The 15819-nt window shown below is 45.2% G+C and overlaps 1 protein-coding gene across 1 annotated transcript in view; it reads right to left on the bottom strand.

Moving 5' to 3' along the window:
- Nucleotides 1–15467, bottom strand: part of SLC25A33 (solute carrier family 25 member 33) — a 36647-nt gene extending 21180 nt beyond the window's left edge. The window contains exon 1 of the mRNA XM_066374981.1: nucleotides 15186–15467. Coding sequence (XP_066231078.1) covers nucleotides 15186–15241 — 56 coding nt within the window. The 5' untranslated portion in view covers nucleotides 15242–15467. The remainder of the gene's footprint in view (nucleotides 1–15185) is intronic.
- Nucleotides 15468–15819: the final 352 nt, after the last annotated feature.

Here is a 15819-nt window from a genome sequence, read left to right as displayed (position 1 = left end):
AATACCATAGGGCGCACCTGGAAATCTTCTAGGGCGCACACTTTTGAGAACCACTGCCTTACACAAACAAAACATGAGGTTTAACTTCTCTTTATTGAAAAATAAGAGGACCTATGTTCATTTCACAATCAGAACATATGGGGAAGTAAAAGAAAATTCTAGCTGAAATCCCAGCAGCGAAAGAGATAAATATTACTAACATGTCAGCACGTAGGGCTTTTCCTGCCTGGCTTTAGATCTCACCTCTCACCCCCAGTTCTCTAGACACTGTGAATGTCAACATACACACTTACATCGTCTGTGATGGTTGTATATACTATGTCCTCTCCTGCAGCAATGTGTAATATTTTAACCAACTTCCTACTGTTAGGCATTCATATCATTTCCAACTTCACTACCATGTTGCAATGAATTCTAGAAAAATGCATCATTTCACTCTCAAACAAAACAGTTATTTAGGTCATGCTACTATTTGAAAACCAATGTTTACTACAACAGACTTTATTAAAATTTAATTAACTTGGACTCCACTGAAAGTTTAGCTAAAGCTTACCTTAAATGACAAAGTCCTTGCGTTTCCCTCCTGAGGTCAGAACTAAGCATTTCATCCTGTGTTTTTATAGTTACACTGTTTTTCCAACTCAGGATCCCTTTACACTCTTTTCATATCAAAATGTTAATTAACCTGGTGTTAATTAACAATGTCATGTACTATCTAAAGCAGTGGTCCCCAACCCCCGGGCCATGGACCAGTACCGGTCTGTGGGCCATTTGGTACCAGTCTGCAGAGAAAGAATAAATAACTTACATTATTTCCATTTTATTTATATTTAAGTCTGAACGATGTTTTATTTAAAAAAAAATGACCAGATTCCCTCTGTTACATCCATCTAAGACTCACTCTTGACGCTAGTCTCGGTCACGTGATACATTTATCTGTCCCATCCTAAAGGCCGGTCCGTGAAAATATTTTCTGACATTAAACTGGTGCGTGGCCCAAAAAAGGTTGAGGACCACTGATCTAAAGCCATCCCTCACCATCAGCAATGCAGGTGCAGCTGTTTTTGTTTCGTTTTTATTTTATTTATTTATTTTTTTAAAGACTTTATTTATTTATTCATTTTAGAGAGGAGAGAGAGAGAGAAATAGAGAGAGAGAAGGGAGGAGCAGGAAGCATCAACTCCCATATGTGCCTTGACCAGGCAAGCCCAGGGTTTTGAACCAGCAACCTCAGTGTTCCAGGTTGATGCTTTATCCACTGCGCCACCACAGGTCAGGCTTTATTTTATTTATTCATTTCAGAGGAGAGAGAGAGAGAGAGAGAGAGAGAAGGTAGGGAGGAGCAGGAAGCATCAACTCCCATATGTGCCTTGACCAGGCAAGCCCAGGGTTTCGAACCAGCGACCTCAGCGTTCCAGGTCAAGGCTTTATCCACTGCGCCACCGCAGGTCAGGCAGCAGGTGCAGCTCTTTGGAAAACAACAGAGGCTCAGCACCGGTGGTGCCTTACTCATCTCCGTAACCCCGGCCTCAGGACTCCCAAGTTCATAAACAGTATTTTATAAGCCAAGGAAGTTTCAAGGAGAATGTCTTTTTAAATTTTTTAAAGTTGATTTTAGAGTGAGAAGGAGGGAGGGAGGGAGGAATGGAGGGAGAGAAGGAGGGAAGGAGACAGAAAGAGAGAGAAAGAGAGATCAATTTGTTGTTCCATTTATTTATACCTTCACTGGTAGATTCTCATAGGTGCCCTGACCAGGGATTAAACCAGCAACCTTGGCATGTCGGGACGATGCTCTAACTAACCGAGCTACATGACCAGGGCTTCAAGGACAGTGTCATTTAAGGGATCTAAATGTTTGAAGACAGTACTTACTGTCTGCCTGCTACAGGTGGCTGTTCTAGAAGCACTCAGCTAGGGTACAGTTGTACCGGGCACAGAACAGGTGGCTTACTAAAATGACACAGCACCAGCATCTTTGACTGGGAAAAGCAAGGACAGGAGGCGGGAAAGCCAGCCCTGGCTCACCGAATACTAAGGTCCCTTCCTCCTCCACCAGACGTTGGTGCCAGAGATGCGGAAGCAAGCCCAGCACCTAGCGCAGAGCCTGAGGAAGGAATGGAGTGGAACCCTGTGCAGCATTTTAAAATCAGGAGCCTAGCCTGACCAGGTGGTGGCGCAGTGGATAGAGTGTCGGACTGGGATGTGGAGGACTCAGGTTCGAGACCCCGAGGTCGCCAGCTTGAGCGCAGGCTCATCTGGTTTGAGCAAAAGCTCACCAGCTTGGACCCAAGGTCGCTGGCTCGAGCAAGGGGTTACTTGGTCTGCTGAAGGCCCACGGTCAAGGCACATATGAGAAAGCAATCAATGAACAACTAAGGTGTCGCAATGAAAAAACTGATGATTGATGCTTCTCATCTCTCCGTTCCTGTCTGTCTGTCCCTAGCTATCCTTCTCTCTCTCTCTCTCTGTCCCTGTAAAGAAAAAAAAATCAGGAGTCTGTAGTTCCACACAGCAAGTCAAATCCTGGTAACTGAGAGCTGGAAACATTGGTTCCAATATGAGCATTCCTAACCACTGAATGAAAGGCTATCTCATGACAAGCATCCACTCCTCCAGCAATCCCATTCACCCCAAAGGATCTCAATGGCAGAGGAAGAGAATAAAATGTACAGACTAGGGTAGGGGAGGAAGAAAAAGTCCTTTTGGGGCTATTTAGGTAAACCTGTTTTAAAACCATTACAATAATATACCCTAAATTAAGCTGTTTATCTACACAATGTTTTCTGAACTGGGCGTCAAAGCCCATCGACCACAAAAGCAAGGCAGGGGATTCGTTAGAATGGGGTGGGAGGCCAGGAGGCCGGGAGGCCAGCAGGAAGGTGAATGCAAGGCCCGCTTTTAACCTTCAGGGATTCTAGGGTGATATTACTCTTATGTTAGGGTCTCAAGGAGGTTATAGACTGTACTTTCTCAAAGTCACAAAGCAGTTAAGTGTCTAAACTGAAACCCAAACCCAGACCCCCTGTCTTCAAAGCCCGTGTTTGGCCCATTGGACTCGGGTGTCCTCTTTGGGAGTATTACGGCATTCATGTATGCTGTTTTCACTCACATGAGAAATGGAAAAATGTTGATCAGACAAGCTGGACTTTAAGACTCTAATCTGTCCTTTTGTATCAATAAAAAACTGTGAGCCTAACTGAATGCTGTCCTAACTGAATGGCTCTAAGCATTAGAATGTTTCTAAAGAAAACAGAACCTAAAGAGGGGTGTTTAAAAAAAGAAGAAAAGATAACTTCCTAATTACAGTAGTACCTTGAAATACAAATTTAATTTGTTCTGTAACCGAGCTCGTAAGTCAGTCAACTTGTATATCAAACTGCCAATACTGGACCTGTGCGCCAACACGCCAATTAGCGGTAGCTTTCCGAATCATGACTCGTATCTCGGAATTTCACTCAGATTTCAAGCAAAAATATGGACCGAGTAGCAGCTCATATCTTAAAAAATTAATGTTGGTCTGTTCGTATCTCAAGGTACCACTCTATGTCTATTTATATAAAATAACTACTCATATCTATTACTATAGCTATGTGCTTTAAAAGTATAATATTTTAAAACATTCAAAAACTGACATGTTACAGAGTAAGATAAAGAAATAGCTGAAATCTATTTATGTTCAATAACATGACTCCATATCACTGAAAAAACAAACAAACCCAGAGCTTCTGGGTAAATTCTTTCATCAGAAAGTCAACAAGTTCAAATATGACACAGGTCAACCACTTCTGTCTTGTCTGGTGAGGTTGCACACCACCCCAGAGACGCCAGCACACCATCTATCCTGAAGTCAGAACATTGCCTGTGGCCACCCATACAAAACACAACCAGGGGGCCCACAACCAGACTGTCTTGTCCCCAGTCAGTTGCATCCTTTATCTGGCCAACTGTCATCAAAAATGTGTGCTACTGGCCCTGGCCGGTTGGCTCAGTGGTAGAGCGTCGGCCTGGCGTGCGGAAGTCCCGGGTTCGATTCCCGGCCAGGGCACACAGGAGAGGCGCCCATCTGCTTCTCCACCCCTCCCCCTCTCCTTCCTCTCGTCTCTCTCTTCCCCTCCCGCAGCCGAGGCTCCATTGGAGCAAAAGATGGCCCGGGCGCTGGGGATGGCTCCTTGGCCTCTGCCCCAGGTGCTAGAGTGGCTCTGGTCGAGACAGAGCGACGCCCCAGATGGGCAGAGCATCACCCCCTGGTGGGCGTGCCGGGTGGATCCCGGTCGGGGTCGGGCGCATGCGGGAGTCTGTCTGACTGCCTCCCCGTTTCCAGCTTCAGAAAAATGCAACAACAAAAAAAAATCTGTGCTATTGATCAAAGGATGACCTTCAGGATAGTGTGCTTGCTTAACATGGCAAATGTCCTACTATCAATGAGCTGAACTCTTTGAGGATGGTGAGCCACACTTACTACACAGTCACTCTGTTTACCTGTTGCACACAGCGCCCACGGCAGGAGGGGATGGTGGTGGTGAACAGGCCCTGCTTGGTCTTCGATACTACTTACAGGGGACAAACTAAGGCACCATAAATAATATTACTACTCAGAAGCAAGTCCCAGATGAAAAAGTGTTCAAAGGATATTTGAAATCATTAAGCTGTGGTGGATACACATTCACACTCTTTTTTTTTTACAGAAAGTCAAAGAGGGATAGAGACAGACAGGAATGCAGAGAGAGGAGAAGCATCAATTTTCAGTTTTTCGTTATGGCACTTTAGTTGTTCAGACCGAGTCACCCCTTGCTCAAGCCAGGGACCTTGGGTCCAAGCTGGTGAGCTTTGCTCAAACCAGATGAGCCTGCACTCAAGCTGGCAACCTTGGGGTCTCGAACCTGGGTCCTCTGCATCCCAGTCCGACACTATCCACTGCGCCACTGCCTGGTCAGGCCACACTCACACTTTTAATTAGAAGAAAACAGGTTCTGATATTAAACTGAAATGTCCAAAGAAAAGTCTTCCTGAAACTTAAAACATCTCATAGCAGAATTTTAAAAGTATCTTTCAGCTTAACTTTTTTCTTCTTCATGGGCCAACACATCCAAGACATTCATCAGTCTGAGAAGATAAATGAATCAAAATAATGACTTCTCCAGACTAGCTTTCCCAATTTTTCTAAAAGTATTTCAAGGTCATGTTGGGTCCAGAGTACTTAAGAGTACAACAAATGACATTCTTTGTAGAAGAGTTCCTGTCAATTCTCAACTGAGACAAAGAAGACCTTCAATGTCAGTCTGGCTCCCAACCTTGGTCAACTAGCTCGGACAAAGTCCCATTCACTGCGACTCCGCAGAATTTATCAGCAGAATTTTTCCAGTCTCAATTCAGAAAGGGTGGAGGTATCAGCACTGCCGGCAGGCCCTCTGATCACCGCTTCTCAACCATGCTCCTCTGAACACCCCCCTTTCGTACCAATGACTCACAGGAAGGTTCCACTACTTTCTGGTAACTTTCAGCTTTTTAAATGCAGTGCCATCTAAAACTTTAAAACCACGCCCAGCTAGACACGTGGCTTAAGGAGATGTGGCCTGCCCTTTTCTCTCATCTCTCCTACCTTTTAGGGTCCACTGGGCGTGAGAACAGGGAGCTGCGGTCTTCTGTCAATGGCCTCAGTCTGGCTGTGGGCCCACCGGTTGTGTTTTGTATGGGTGGCCACAGGCAATGTTCTGACTTCAGGGTAGATGGTGTGCAGGTGTCCCTGGGGTGGTGTGCAACCTCACCAAGAGCCCCAACACTGGGAACCCCCATGTTGATCCCACCAGTAGTCCTTCCCCCAATCTCCTTTCAGCCCTACTTGGTCTGGGAAACCTGTGAACAGTGCTAGATGCCCTTCCTTCCTCTGGTCCCCATGCTCCTTGACATCAAGCCAATGGGGTTCACTAGTATTCTTTCCAATGCCCGCCATGATGCGACAAGACTGGCACTGTGCAGGAAGTCACCCCCCCCCCAACGTCCTTACCCTGCTGTCATGGGCTGATGCAGCAGCCTCCCACCTCCAGGAAGCCTCTGGCCACAGATCAAGTGACCATTGCTCAGCCTCAGCAGCTCCCTCCCTGGAAGCACGGAGCCCAGACTGTTAGGTAGGCAGGCAGGTAGGTAGGTAGACAGAGGTGGGCAGGGATAGGCAAAGGGGGGAGGGGAGGAATTGCCCACCCCCCCGCATTCGTGCACATCTGCAGGGTCTAGATCAGGGGTCTCAAACTCGCGGCCCGCCGAACAATTTTGTACTGATTTTATTTTGTTTTCAACTGCAGTGAGAAAAGTGTTGCGTAACAGTTGCCTTTTGTAGACCTAGTGCAGCCCACCGAAGGCTGTGATCTTGCTCTGCGGCCCACATGCTGAGTTGAGTTTGAGACCCCTGGTCTAGATGAATCTTTAAGCTGGAACAGGCCTCAGCACACCCAGACTGGTGGTCGCCAGTTCCCTGATGCAGTATCAGCCACACAGCAGCCTAACAAAGACAGAAAAACAACAGGGAGAAGCGAGGAAAAAATAAAAAGGAAAAAAAAAAAAAAAAAAACGGGACCAGGAAAGTCCAAAAAATAAAAGCCCATAAATATCTAAGTTCTGTAACTGATTGAGGCACGTGTTCTCGGGAGTGAGTGGCCCACCCAGACCTTTCTGAGCGTGTTCCTGCAGGGCCAATAAATCCTTGCTTTACTTGCTGCACTTTGCCTCCTGACTGAATTCTCTCTCAAGAACACAAGAAGCAAGGTCTTGTCGCCCTCCCTGTAACAAGACTACGAGGGGCTGGGGAAAGGGAAGGAGATAGTGACAGGAAAAGCCTCTCTCAACACCTCACTTGCCAGGGTTGACAACGTGTGTGTTTATTTATTTATTATAGCCTCCCTGCCTGAATATTCGGTTTGGGGGGGAGGGCGGAATGGCTGGTGGCAGTCGGGCAGGTCCCGCCCCCTTTTCCACGTCTCAGAGCGTGATTCTCTGGGTTCAGCTCAGGGCCCTGGGAGCCAATGCTCAGTCAACAGGAAAAGTCACATTCAACATTTAGTTACATGATGACACAGTGCTGGCATCAGGAAACAACTGATTCTGATGAGATATCAACATTTTAGACCACTAATACTCAAAGTGGGGGACTTTATGAGGCATGCGCAATGATCTACAGACATACAGGAAGAAAACAGTACATAGAATAAAATTTTATTCTATTAACCATTGTACTCTCTACTATTATTCTGTGTATGTTTTCTAACATGCCTAAATTAATAAAGTAATATAAATATACAGGGGGATATACACAAACAGTTTAATCATAGGGCTGTGTGATCCGAGTTTGAAGACCACTCTTCTAGACTAGTGGTTCTCAGCTGGGACAATTTTGCCCCACTCTGTGACATCTGGCAATGTCTGGAGACATTTTTGGTTGTTGACATGGAGTGGGTATTAGGGAGGTTGCTAAACACCCTATAATTCACAGGACAGCCTGCTCCATCCCAAGCAAATAATCATCTGGCAGAGGTTGAGAAACCCTGTTCTAGAGCAATAGAATGGTCAGTACATTTGAAGGCACTAAACCAAAGTACAGGCCACTGCTGCTTGTCTCCTCAGCATCCAGACCCTCTTCCTGTCTTAGCAAGAGCCCAGATTTCTTAAGCCATACAGTTTGGATAGGACTGAACCCATTTCTAGGTTTGCCCGACTCAGCAATGGGTACACGATTCAGCCCAAACAGCCTACGTCCCTGAGAGCAATGAATGCTTTAGAGATGAGTGCGTGTCCAGGTTGGTCTGAGCAGAGTTAAGCTCCAGACTTGTCCTATGGTGAAGAAATAAGGGGAGGTGCTGTAAGACAACGTGTGTGTTTATTTATTTATTTATTTATTTTTTACAGAGACAGAGTGAGTCAGAGAGAGGGATAGACAGGGACAGACAGATAGGAATGGAGAGACATGAGAAGCATCAATCATTAGTTTTTTGTTGCGCGCTGCAACACCTTAGTTGTTCATTGATTGCTTTCTCATATGTGCCTTGACCACAGGCCTTTAGCAGACCGAGTAACACCTTGCTGGAGCCGGCGACCTTAGGTTCAAGCTGGTGGGCTTTTTGCTCAAACCAGATGAGCCCGTGCTCAAGCTGGAGACCTCAGGGTCTCGAACCTGGGTCCTCTGCATCCCACTCCGACACTGTCCACTGCACCACCGCCTGGTCAGGCAAACCAAGGTGTTTATGCAGCGACCAGCCCTGGAATCAAGCAGGTAGCTCTAGAAAGCAGAGCAGTCACTGAGGTTCCACAGTGACACTGTGGAGCTATTACGTACTGTATTTCCCCATGTATAAGATGCAAATTTTGGAAAAACGGGTCTAAAAACTGGGTGCATCTTATACAGTGGTTATAGATTTTTTTACTTGCATTTCCCGCTTTTTCACATGGATGAGGAGCTGCATGAATTTCATGATGAATAACACTTGAATTCAATAACTTTATGTAATAAATCTTTTTCCAAATTTCTGGCCCCCAAATTAAGGTGTGTCTTATACACGGGGAAATATGGTAAGTCCTCAGGAATGCCTCATTTTCTCTAGAATTCAGGTGTATGTGCCAATAATGAAACCAGTTGGAACTGAATTTTTTATTTACAGCAGGAAGCCTCCTAAATGAACCTAGTCAAAAAAACCCCAAACGCTCACATTCAAGCTTTTCAAGAAAGCTCTTAAAGGGTTTTACTCTTAATCTTCCAAAAAAAACAGGACTTGTGTTTCTCGTAGACTAGCTTTCAAAGAGCTATGAGGCAACTCTATGGATGTTGATTTAATTCGCCCCTAAGGTAATACTGCTCTAGTCACTGATGCCAAAGTACAGAGGAAATTCTCTGGGATATTATTCCATTCAGCAAATCTATTCAGAAGGTTTGAACAGAGTGGCAGAAAGAAAGGAGCAGTTAAATTACTCGTCTTTTACGGACACAGATAAAAGTAAAAAAAAAAATAAAAAAAAGAAATAAAGTTACTTGTCTCAGAGTGGTCACAACAGACAGTTACCCTCTGAAATCTATATGCCTAATTTTCTAAAAAATTACCTGGATTTTTCTGTGCATTTTCTCTCTTTTACTATTTTTTCTTTTTCCATAAAAACATCCTTCTCCCCATTCACTCTGTCTCCCTGCCCAGAACGGAAGTCTTGTGTTTATTTCATAAAGATATATTTAACCATTTATCTATTGACCCACATGGGCCTGGCTTGATTTTTACCCCTGTGGCTTAGGCTCCTCTCCTCCGGTTTCTAGCAGAACAAAGCTAGATAGACAACCACTACTTGTGTGTGTGTACATATACATACATATATACATACGTATCTTTATGTGATAAGAGATATAAAAATTTCTAACTAAGCACACAAAGTTTTACTTTTTAGTATATGCACTGCTGAGGCGAGCACGCATTTCTACCTTCTGAGTTTTCTTTTTTTAGTCTTCAGAGGCTGTTTAATTTTTTAAATTAAATTTATTGGGGTGATACTGGTTAACAAAATTATACCGGTTTCAGGAGGACTATTCCACAACACCTGTACACTGTTGTGTATTCACCACCCCAAGTCAAGTCTCCTTCTATCACCATTTATCCCCCATACCGTCTTCCACGCCTCCCCCACCTCCCTTAACTGACTTTCAAGGAACCAGTACCATTTTAAACTCAATGTTTCCCACAAGAATCTGTTTTCTACACATACACTGACTCCTTTTAGGCACTACAGCCAAGACCAATATGCTCTTTATTATAATCGCCACCCAACTGAGAGTAAACTGGTTTCCAGACTCAGAGCTTTTACACAACCTTAATACAGATTCTACTGATAAGGGACTCTACCGAACACCCTGTGCCCCCTTTTCATCTACTTGCTCTACAGTCCCTCCTTGAAAAACACTCTTCAGATAGAATTTTCTGGCATAAGGCTTTGAAGATTTTGATTATGCAAATTCTATATTCACTCAGTCAAAGCAAAATGCATAATTTTTGATGCAACTAACTATCCTTTAGATGCTATCTCCTGTCCTCTATCTCACTTAGAAAGAAAATTTAAAATAGCACTGGGAATGTATAAAAAAACTATAGTACTTTCTGAATCTGGAGAATGATTATCTTTCACATATACACAAATCCAAAGTAATGCAGTTTCAGCAAATCTTAATATAGAACCATGTTCATAATTCACAAATTATCAAAGTACTGCTTCTCTCTTTTTTTTTAAATTGAATTATTGTTATTCTTTTTTTTTTTTTGTATTTTTCCGAAGCTGGAAACGGGGAGGCAGTCAGACTCCCGCATGCGCCCAACAGGGATCCACCCGGCATGCCCATCAGTGGGCGATGCTCTGCCCATCTTGGGGCATCACTCTGCCACAATCAGAGCCATTCTAGCACCTGAGGCAGAGGCCACAGAGCCATCCCCAGCGCCCCGGGCAAACTTTGCTCCAGTGGAGCTTTGGCTGCGGGAGGGGAAGAGAGAGGCAGAGAGGAAGGAGAGGGGGAGGGGTGGAGAAGCAGATGGGCGCTTCTCCTGTGTGCCCTGGCTGGGAATCGAACCTGGGACTCCTGTATGCCAGGCCGACTCTCTACCACTGAGCCAACCAGGCAGGGCAGTACTGCTTCTCTTTTTTTTTTTTTTTATTTTTAATTTATTTATTCATTTTTAGAGAGGAGAGAGACAAAGAGGGACAGAGAGAGAAGGGGGGGAGGAGCAGGAAGCATCAACTCCCATATGTGCCTTGACCAGGCAAGCCCAGGGTTTCGAACCGGCGACCTCAGCATTTCCAGGTCAATGCTCTATCCACTGCGCCACCACAGGTCAGGCCAGTACTGCTTCTCTTAACAAGCCACATACATCTAAACTCCCAGGCATGACACATAATACCCTTTTATTCACTTAGTTAATCATTCAACAAGTGCTGATTAAGTATCTATAACATGTATTTGGGTTGTACCAGTAAAGAAAACAGACACGGGAAACGCTCATGAAGCTTAAATTCTAGCAAGAATCTTCCATCTACACCATACAGTTTTTGAAAGTGTTTGTGGTCCTGGCTGGTTGACTCAGCAGTAGAGCGTAGGCCCAGCATGTGGAAGTCCTGGGTTTGATTCCCAGTCAGAGCACACATCTGCTACTCTACCCCTCCCCCTTTACACTCTCTCCCTCTCCTTCAGCCATGGCTTGAATGGTTCAAGCAAAAGTTGGCCCTGGGCACCAAGGATGACTCCATGGCCTCCTCTCAGGTGCTGAAATAGCTCGATTGCCAAGCAATGGAGCAGCAGTCCCAGATAAGCAGAGCGTAACCCCAGTAGAGGGCTTGCCAGGATCCTAGTTGGGGCGCCTGCAGGAGTCTGTCTCTCTGCCTCCCCGCCTCCCACTTAATAAAAAAGAAAGAATTTGCTATATATATGCTACACACACACACACACACACACACACACACACACGAAATACACTGGATAAAGTCAATTTATATTGTCAGTATACTTTTACATAAGCCTTGTGTAAACTATTATGTGCACATTATATTCGTCTGATCAAAATTTCTTTAAGCAGTTGAAATGTCTTGCATCTTCTCTACATTGTCACCCTAGAAATATACTAACATGTACCTAACACTTCAAAAGTAACCATTAGCTGATACAGATTAAACTTATAGGGAAAAGCACAGTACAGGAGTACACCAGGTGACAGCTATCCATGAATGGGGGGGAATACTGAATTTTGAAAATATCTAAGATCACATATTTTAAAAACTTAAAGACATACCATAATCCCTTTAAGATAGATTTTAAAGACTATATAAGTATATTTGATAACAAAAGAAAAAATCATGCCATAAAATTAAAACCCAAAGCATATAATCCAGGCCATTAATCTCTAACTCTAAAGACAGCTTAGTCTATTTCAGGTGCCGAGCACATCCCCTAAATCGCACCTGCTACGTCACTGCCTGCTCAGCACGGGAAGGACATCACTAACACTACATGGGCAACCAGAGCCTCCAAGTCACTGGGCAGGGAAAATTAAAGATATTTTTTCTCCACAGACATAAGGCCTAGCCCAGAAGGGCCACTTCAGAGGGTCTCCATGTTTCTCTTAATGAGATGAGTTAAACGTTGAGTAAGCAAAGGAATAACAGGTTTTGTTAAGTAGAAACAATAAATAAAACCTGTGAGTACATTCTGTGTGCTTTTTAAATTTTTATGTTTATTTAAGCCAAACTCATGACATGCCAGGAAGCAAGATCTCAAACGCTCAGATACATTTTGTGTTTTGACAAATACTACCCAGACTTTGAGACAGGAGGAAAGAAAGCAGAAAACAGCAAGATCCCTCAAGCTACTAAAAGTCACCATCAAGTGAATGAGGTTCACTCACACCAAAGTCACCCACCAGAGGAGATGGCTTATAAATGTGCTAAGCCATCTCCTTTGGTGGGTGACTTAAAAATGTGTTTTGACTCAGCAAATTGTACTTCTGATGGCTTATCCTAAAGTAATAATCAGAGAACTACACATGCACACATATAAGGACGTCCACCTATTTATACTGGCAAAAAAACAGCGAGGAGATTAGAAATTATGTAATCAGAAGATGTCATCCTCACTGTTACTATGACATCCTCACTGAACTCCTTCAGTCCAGCTTGAAAACTGTTTGTCTCCTTCACTGCAACCACTACATGGTGAGGCTCCATACAGGTACATACAAAGATCTCACTACCACGCTGCCATTAGAACATAATACATCACAAGGAAGAAAGCAATTTTAAAAATATGAGCCTATTTTAAAATTAACTACAGAATTACATTTGTTACATATATACATGAACAGGACCTTTTTCTAAAATGCTTATTTCTAGGTGTTGGTCTGTGGGTGGCTTTTATTCCACTTCGTTTCCTTCTTAAAGGCAACACTGTATTAAAAGATGATTTACAGCTTAACATAGGACTATTTTCACCTCTGCAAAGAACCCAAGAAACTGTCTTTTTAAAAAAAATTATTAAATCTAAAGACTATTGAGTTGCTGAGTATTCATTTTTAATTTTTCATAAGTCTGTGATAACTGATACAATATTTATTCAACATCATTAATCAGTGATGGCATTAAACTTGTTAGATATGAGTTTCCAATGACTATTCCATAAACAGGAGACGTGACGTTTAAACAGCAGAGGCTGACCTCTTTTTAAAGGAAGTGAAATTAAATTAGTTCTTTTGAAAAGATGCCAGTTTAACAAGGAAACTAGTTACTTAGAGAAAAGCAGCATGTCACCCACTGGACCAGGCAGGGGCACTGGGTTGACTGATTTTAGCTCTATGATATACCCATTTGACACGGAGCTCCTATAACGTACTTCTTTAAAAGAAATGAAAGTAATATAATTTAGGCTAGTGGAAAAAAATCAAAATCCATTTAGTTACTCTGAAAGCATCCTTTCAGAAGATTTATTTTCTTTCTTGAATATCTGCAAGTAATCCTCAAATGCTGCTAATGAAGGAACTGAAACCTGTTAAATTCAGGGCTTCGGGCACTACCCTAATAAACTCTCTACATTTTAATCAGTCCCAGAGAGCTGGGCCGGCTGTTTTCCCCTGTCACAAGGCTGGTGCTCCCACGGGAGAATGAGCAGCCAGAGGGCACTGTGAAGGGCGTGTAAGGAGATTCATCAAGACAGGGCAATCCATTCCACAGCAAGCCTCACAGAAGCGGTAACAACAGGGCGGGTACCTTGCCCCAGTATGAAATACAAAAGAATTTTTTAAAAGACCACCTCACTGAAAACAATAAATCAAAATCAATAGGAAAAAAAAAAGATCCTTCATGACTTGAAAAGTGGTGTTAATAATATGGCCAACTCATTTAAAATTCCCCAGAATGGTAAATTAATACACTGTCATAATTTAGGAAGTGCCCCCCCCACACAAACTCTCTCTCAAAATTGAAATATCATGGGGAGATGAAATGAAAGCATGAGAAGGAATGACAAGGAAGAGATGAATGAGAACTTCTTTGTATCTACAACCAACCAACATTTTTTGGTTGGAAAAACAAAAACTGCTTGAGCACCTACAGTTAAAAGTACATAGAGCTCAGAACCCTTTCACCATTGTTATTTTCACAGGTAAGTTCTCAATCACCAGTCGTCTGTAACAAGAAACATAACTAGGCAACAGTCTATCTTAGCTGCAACTATATAAAATACTCAAAACAAGATGACAACCCAGAATAAATTCTATTTTATGCAGAATGTCCTACACTTAAAAAACTGCTGTGGCAGGCCTGTGAGGTCCTCCAATGACTCCAAACATCTGGAAGACTCCAAAAGGACCCAAAGCTACTGGCTGTATTAGAAGGGAAAAAAAAATTACTAATACTCAAAAACATTATCTGAAGAAACAAAAACGTCAGCTTCCTTCTTAACCTTATTACCACTCAACCTCCATAAAAACGCGTTGTCTCCATTGTAAAATGTCAGGAGCACAACGATCAAACGAATGCAGCTCTCCAAACAGAAATCATCTTACCTTCCTCGAGTCTCCCATCAGGAAAGAAGCCTTTTTCAACACGCCTTCCTGACCTAACTTTCTCCCGGGGTCCCCCAACAGCTCTCACACAGGTTGCTGGCTGGCATCACGGTTCACCAGTACGTGCCAGGCCCCTGCGGATACTCAACACCTGCAGCCCTCTAGACTGTCTGAACAGGGCCCTGCGCTACCCCGAGGAACTCCTGGGCCAAGCCGAGCATCATTACACCGCCCAGGTCCTGGGGGAGGGGGGGAGGAGGAATCCAGGCAGAGGGACTGTTAGGGCAGCGTGGCCAGGGTGGCTGGCAGGGAGGACGCAGGGCGGCCGAGCCACAGTGGTCAGGCAGGACCGACCCCGAGTGACAGTCGTCACACCAGCCTGTAATTGTCTAAAAGGAATAAAAGCTGGAGACGCCGCGTCGAAGGGGGTGGGCGTGGGGGCGCGGCCGGCTCGGGGTGAAACCACCCCCGGGGGATGCGGACCCGGGAGGGGAAAAGGCTGGAGCCTTCCGGGCCTCATCACCGCCCCAACGCCGGGACATGGAGAGGGCCGGTAGCCGGCCAGGGCACACCAAGGGCGCGGGGCGGACCGAGAGAGCCGCGGAGTCGGGCCGGGACGCTCACCCGCCGGCGAAGAGGTGCAGCAGCGTGTTCTCCTTCTGCTGAGTACCGGTCGCCATGGTCGCGCCGGTTCCGCGGCCCGCCGCCGCCGAAGGTGCCGCCGGCGCGAGGCGGCTGGAAGGATGAACCAGGTGGCCTGCTCCGCTTGCCCGGCGGCTCTCAGAAGTCCGCCGGCGCCGCCTCCATGCACACGCTCCCGAACGACCCACTCACTCGGCCCCGCGCCCTCCGCGGCGTGGCCGCCGGCCCTTCACCGGCCTCTGCGGCGAGAGACTAGCGTCCAGTAGAACCCTACCGCGAGGCCGTCACGTGGCGGAGGCCGGGCCGAGACGTCACGCGGCGGCGCGCGCTAGGATCGGTGAACGACGAGGGGGGTGTGGTCCCGGGTCTGCACGACCATTGGTCGATAAGTGGACGTGGGCGGGGCGACGGGCAGGGTGCAACCCCGAGAGACGCACTGGGCGGGGCCAGCCTGGGCCCAGGCTTGTGCAGTGAGAAGCCGTAGAGGCAGCCTGGTATCTGCTCAGGTTGAGAAACTAGGCTTGGCAAAGTCTGGAGACACCCTGGCCTTTTTACGTTTTTACTGTACTTCCTTTCCCCCATAAGTGGAGCGCTAGTGTAGGTTTTTTAACCTTAC

Source organism: Saccopteryx leptura, chromosome 3 (assembly GCF_036850995.1).
Source record: "Saccopteryx leptura isolate mSacLep1 chromosome 3, mSacLep1_pri_phased_curated, whole genome shotgun sequence".
Lineage (NCBI taxonomy): Eukaryota > Metazoa > Chordata > Mammalia > Chiroptera > Emballonuridae > Saccopteryx > Saccopteryx leptura.
This window is presented reverse-complemented; position numbering and strand designations above follow the sequence as displayed.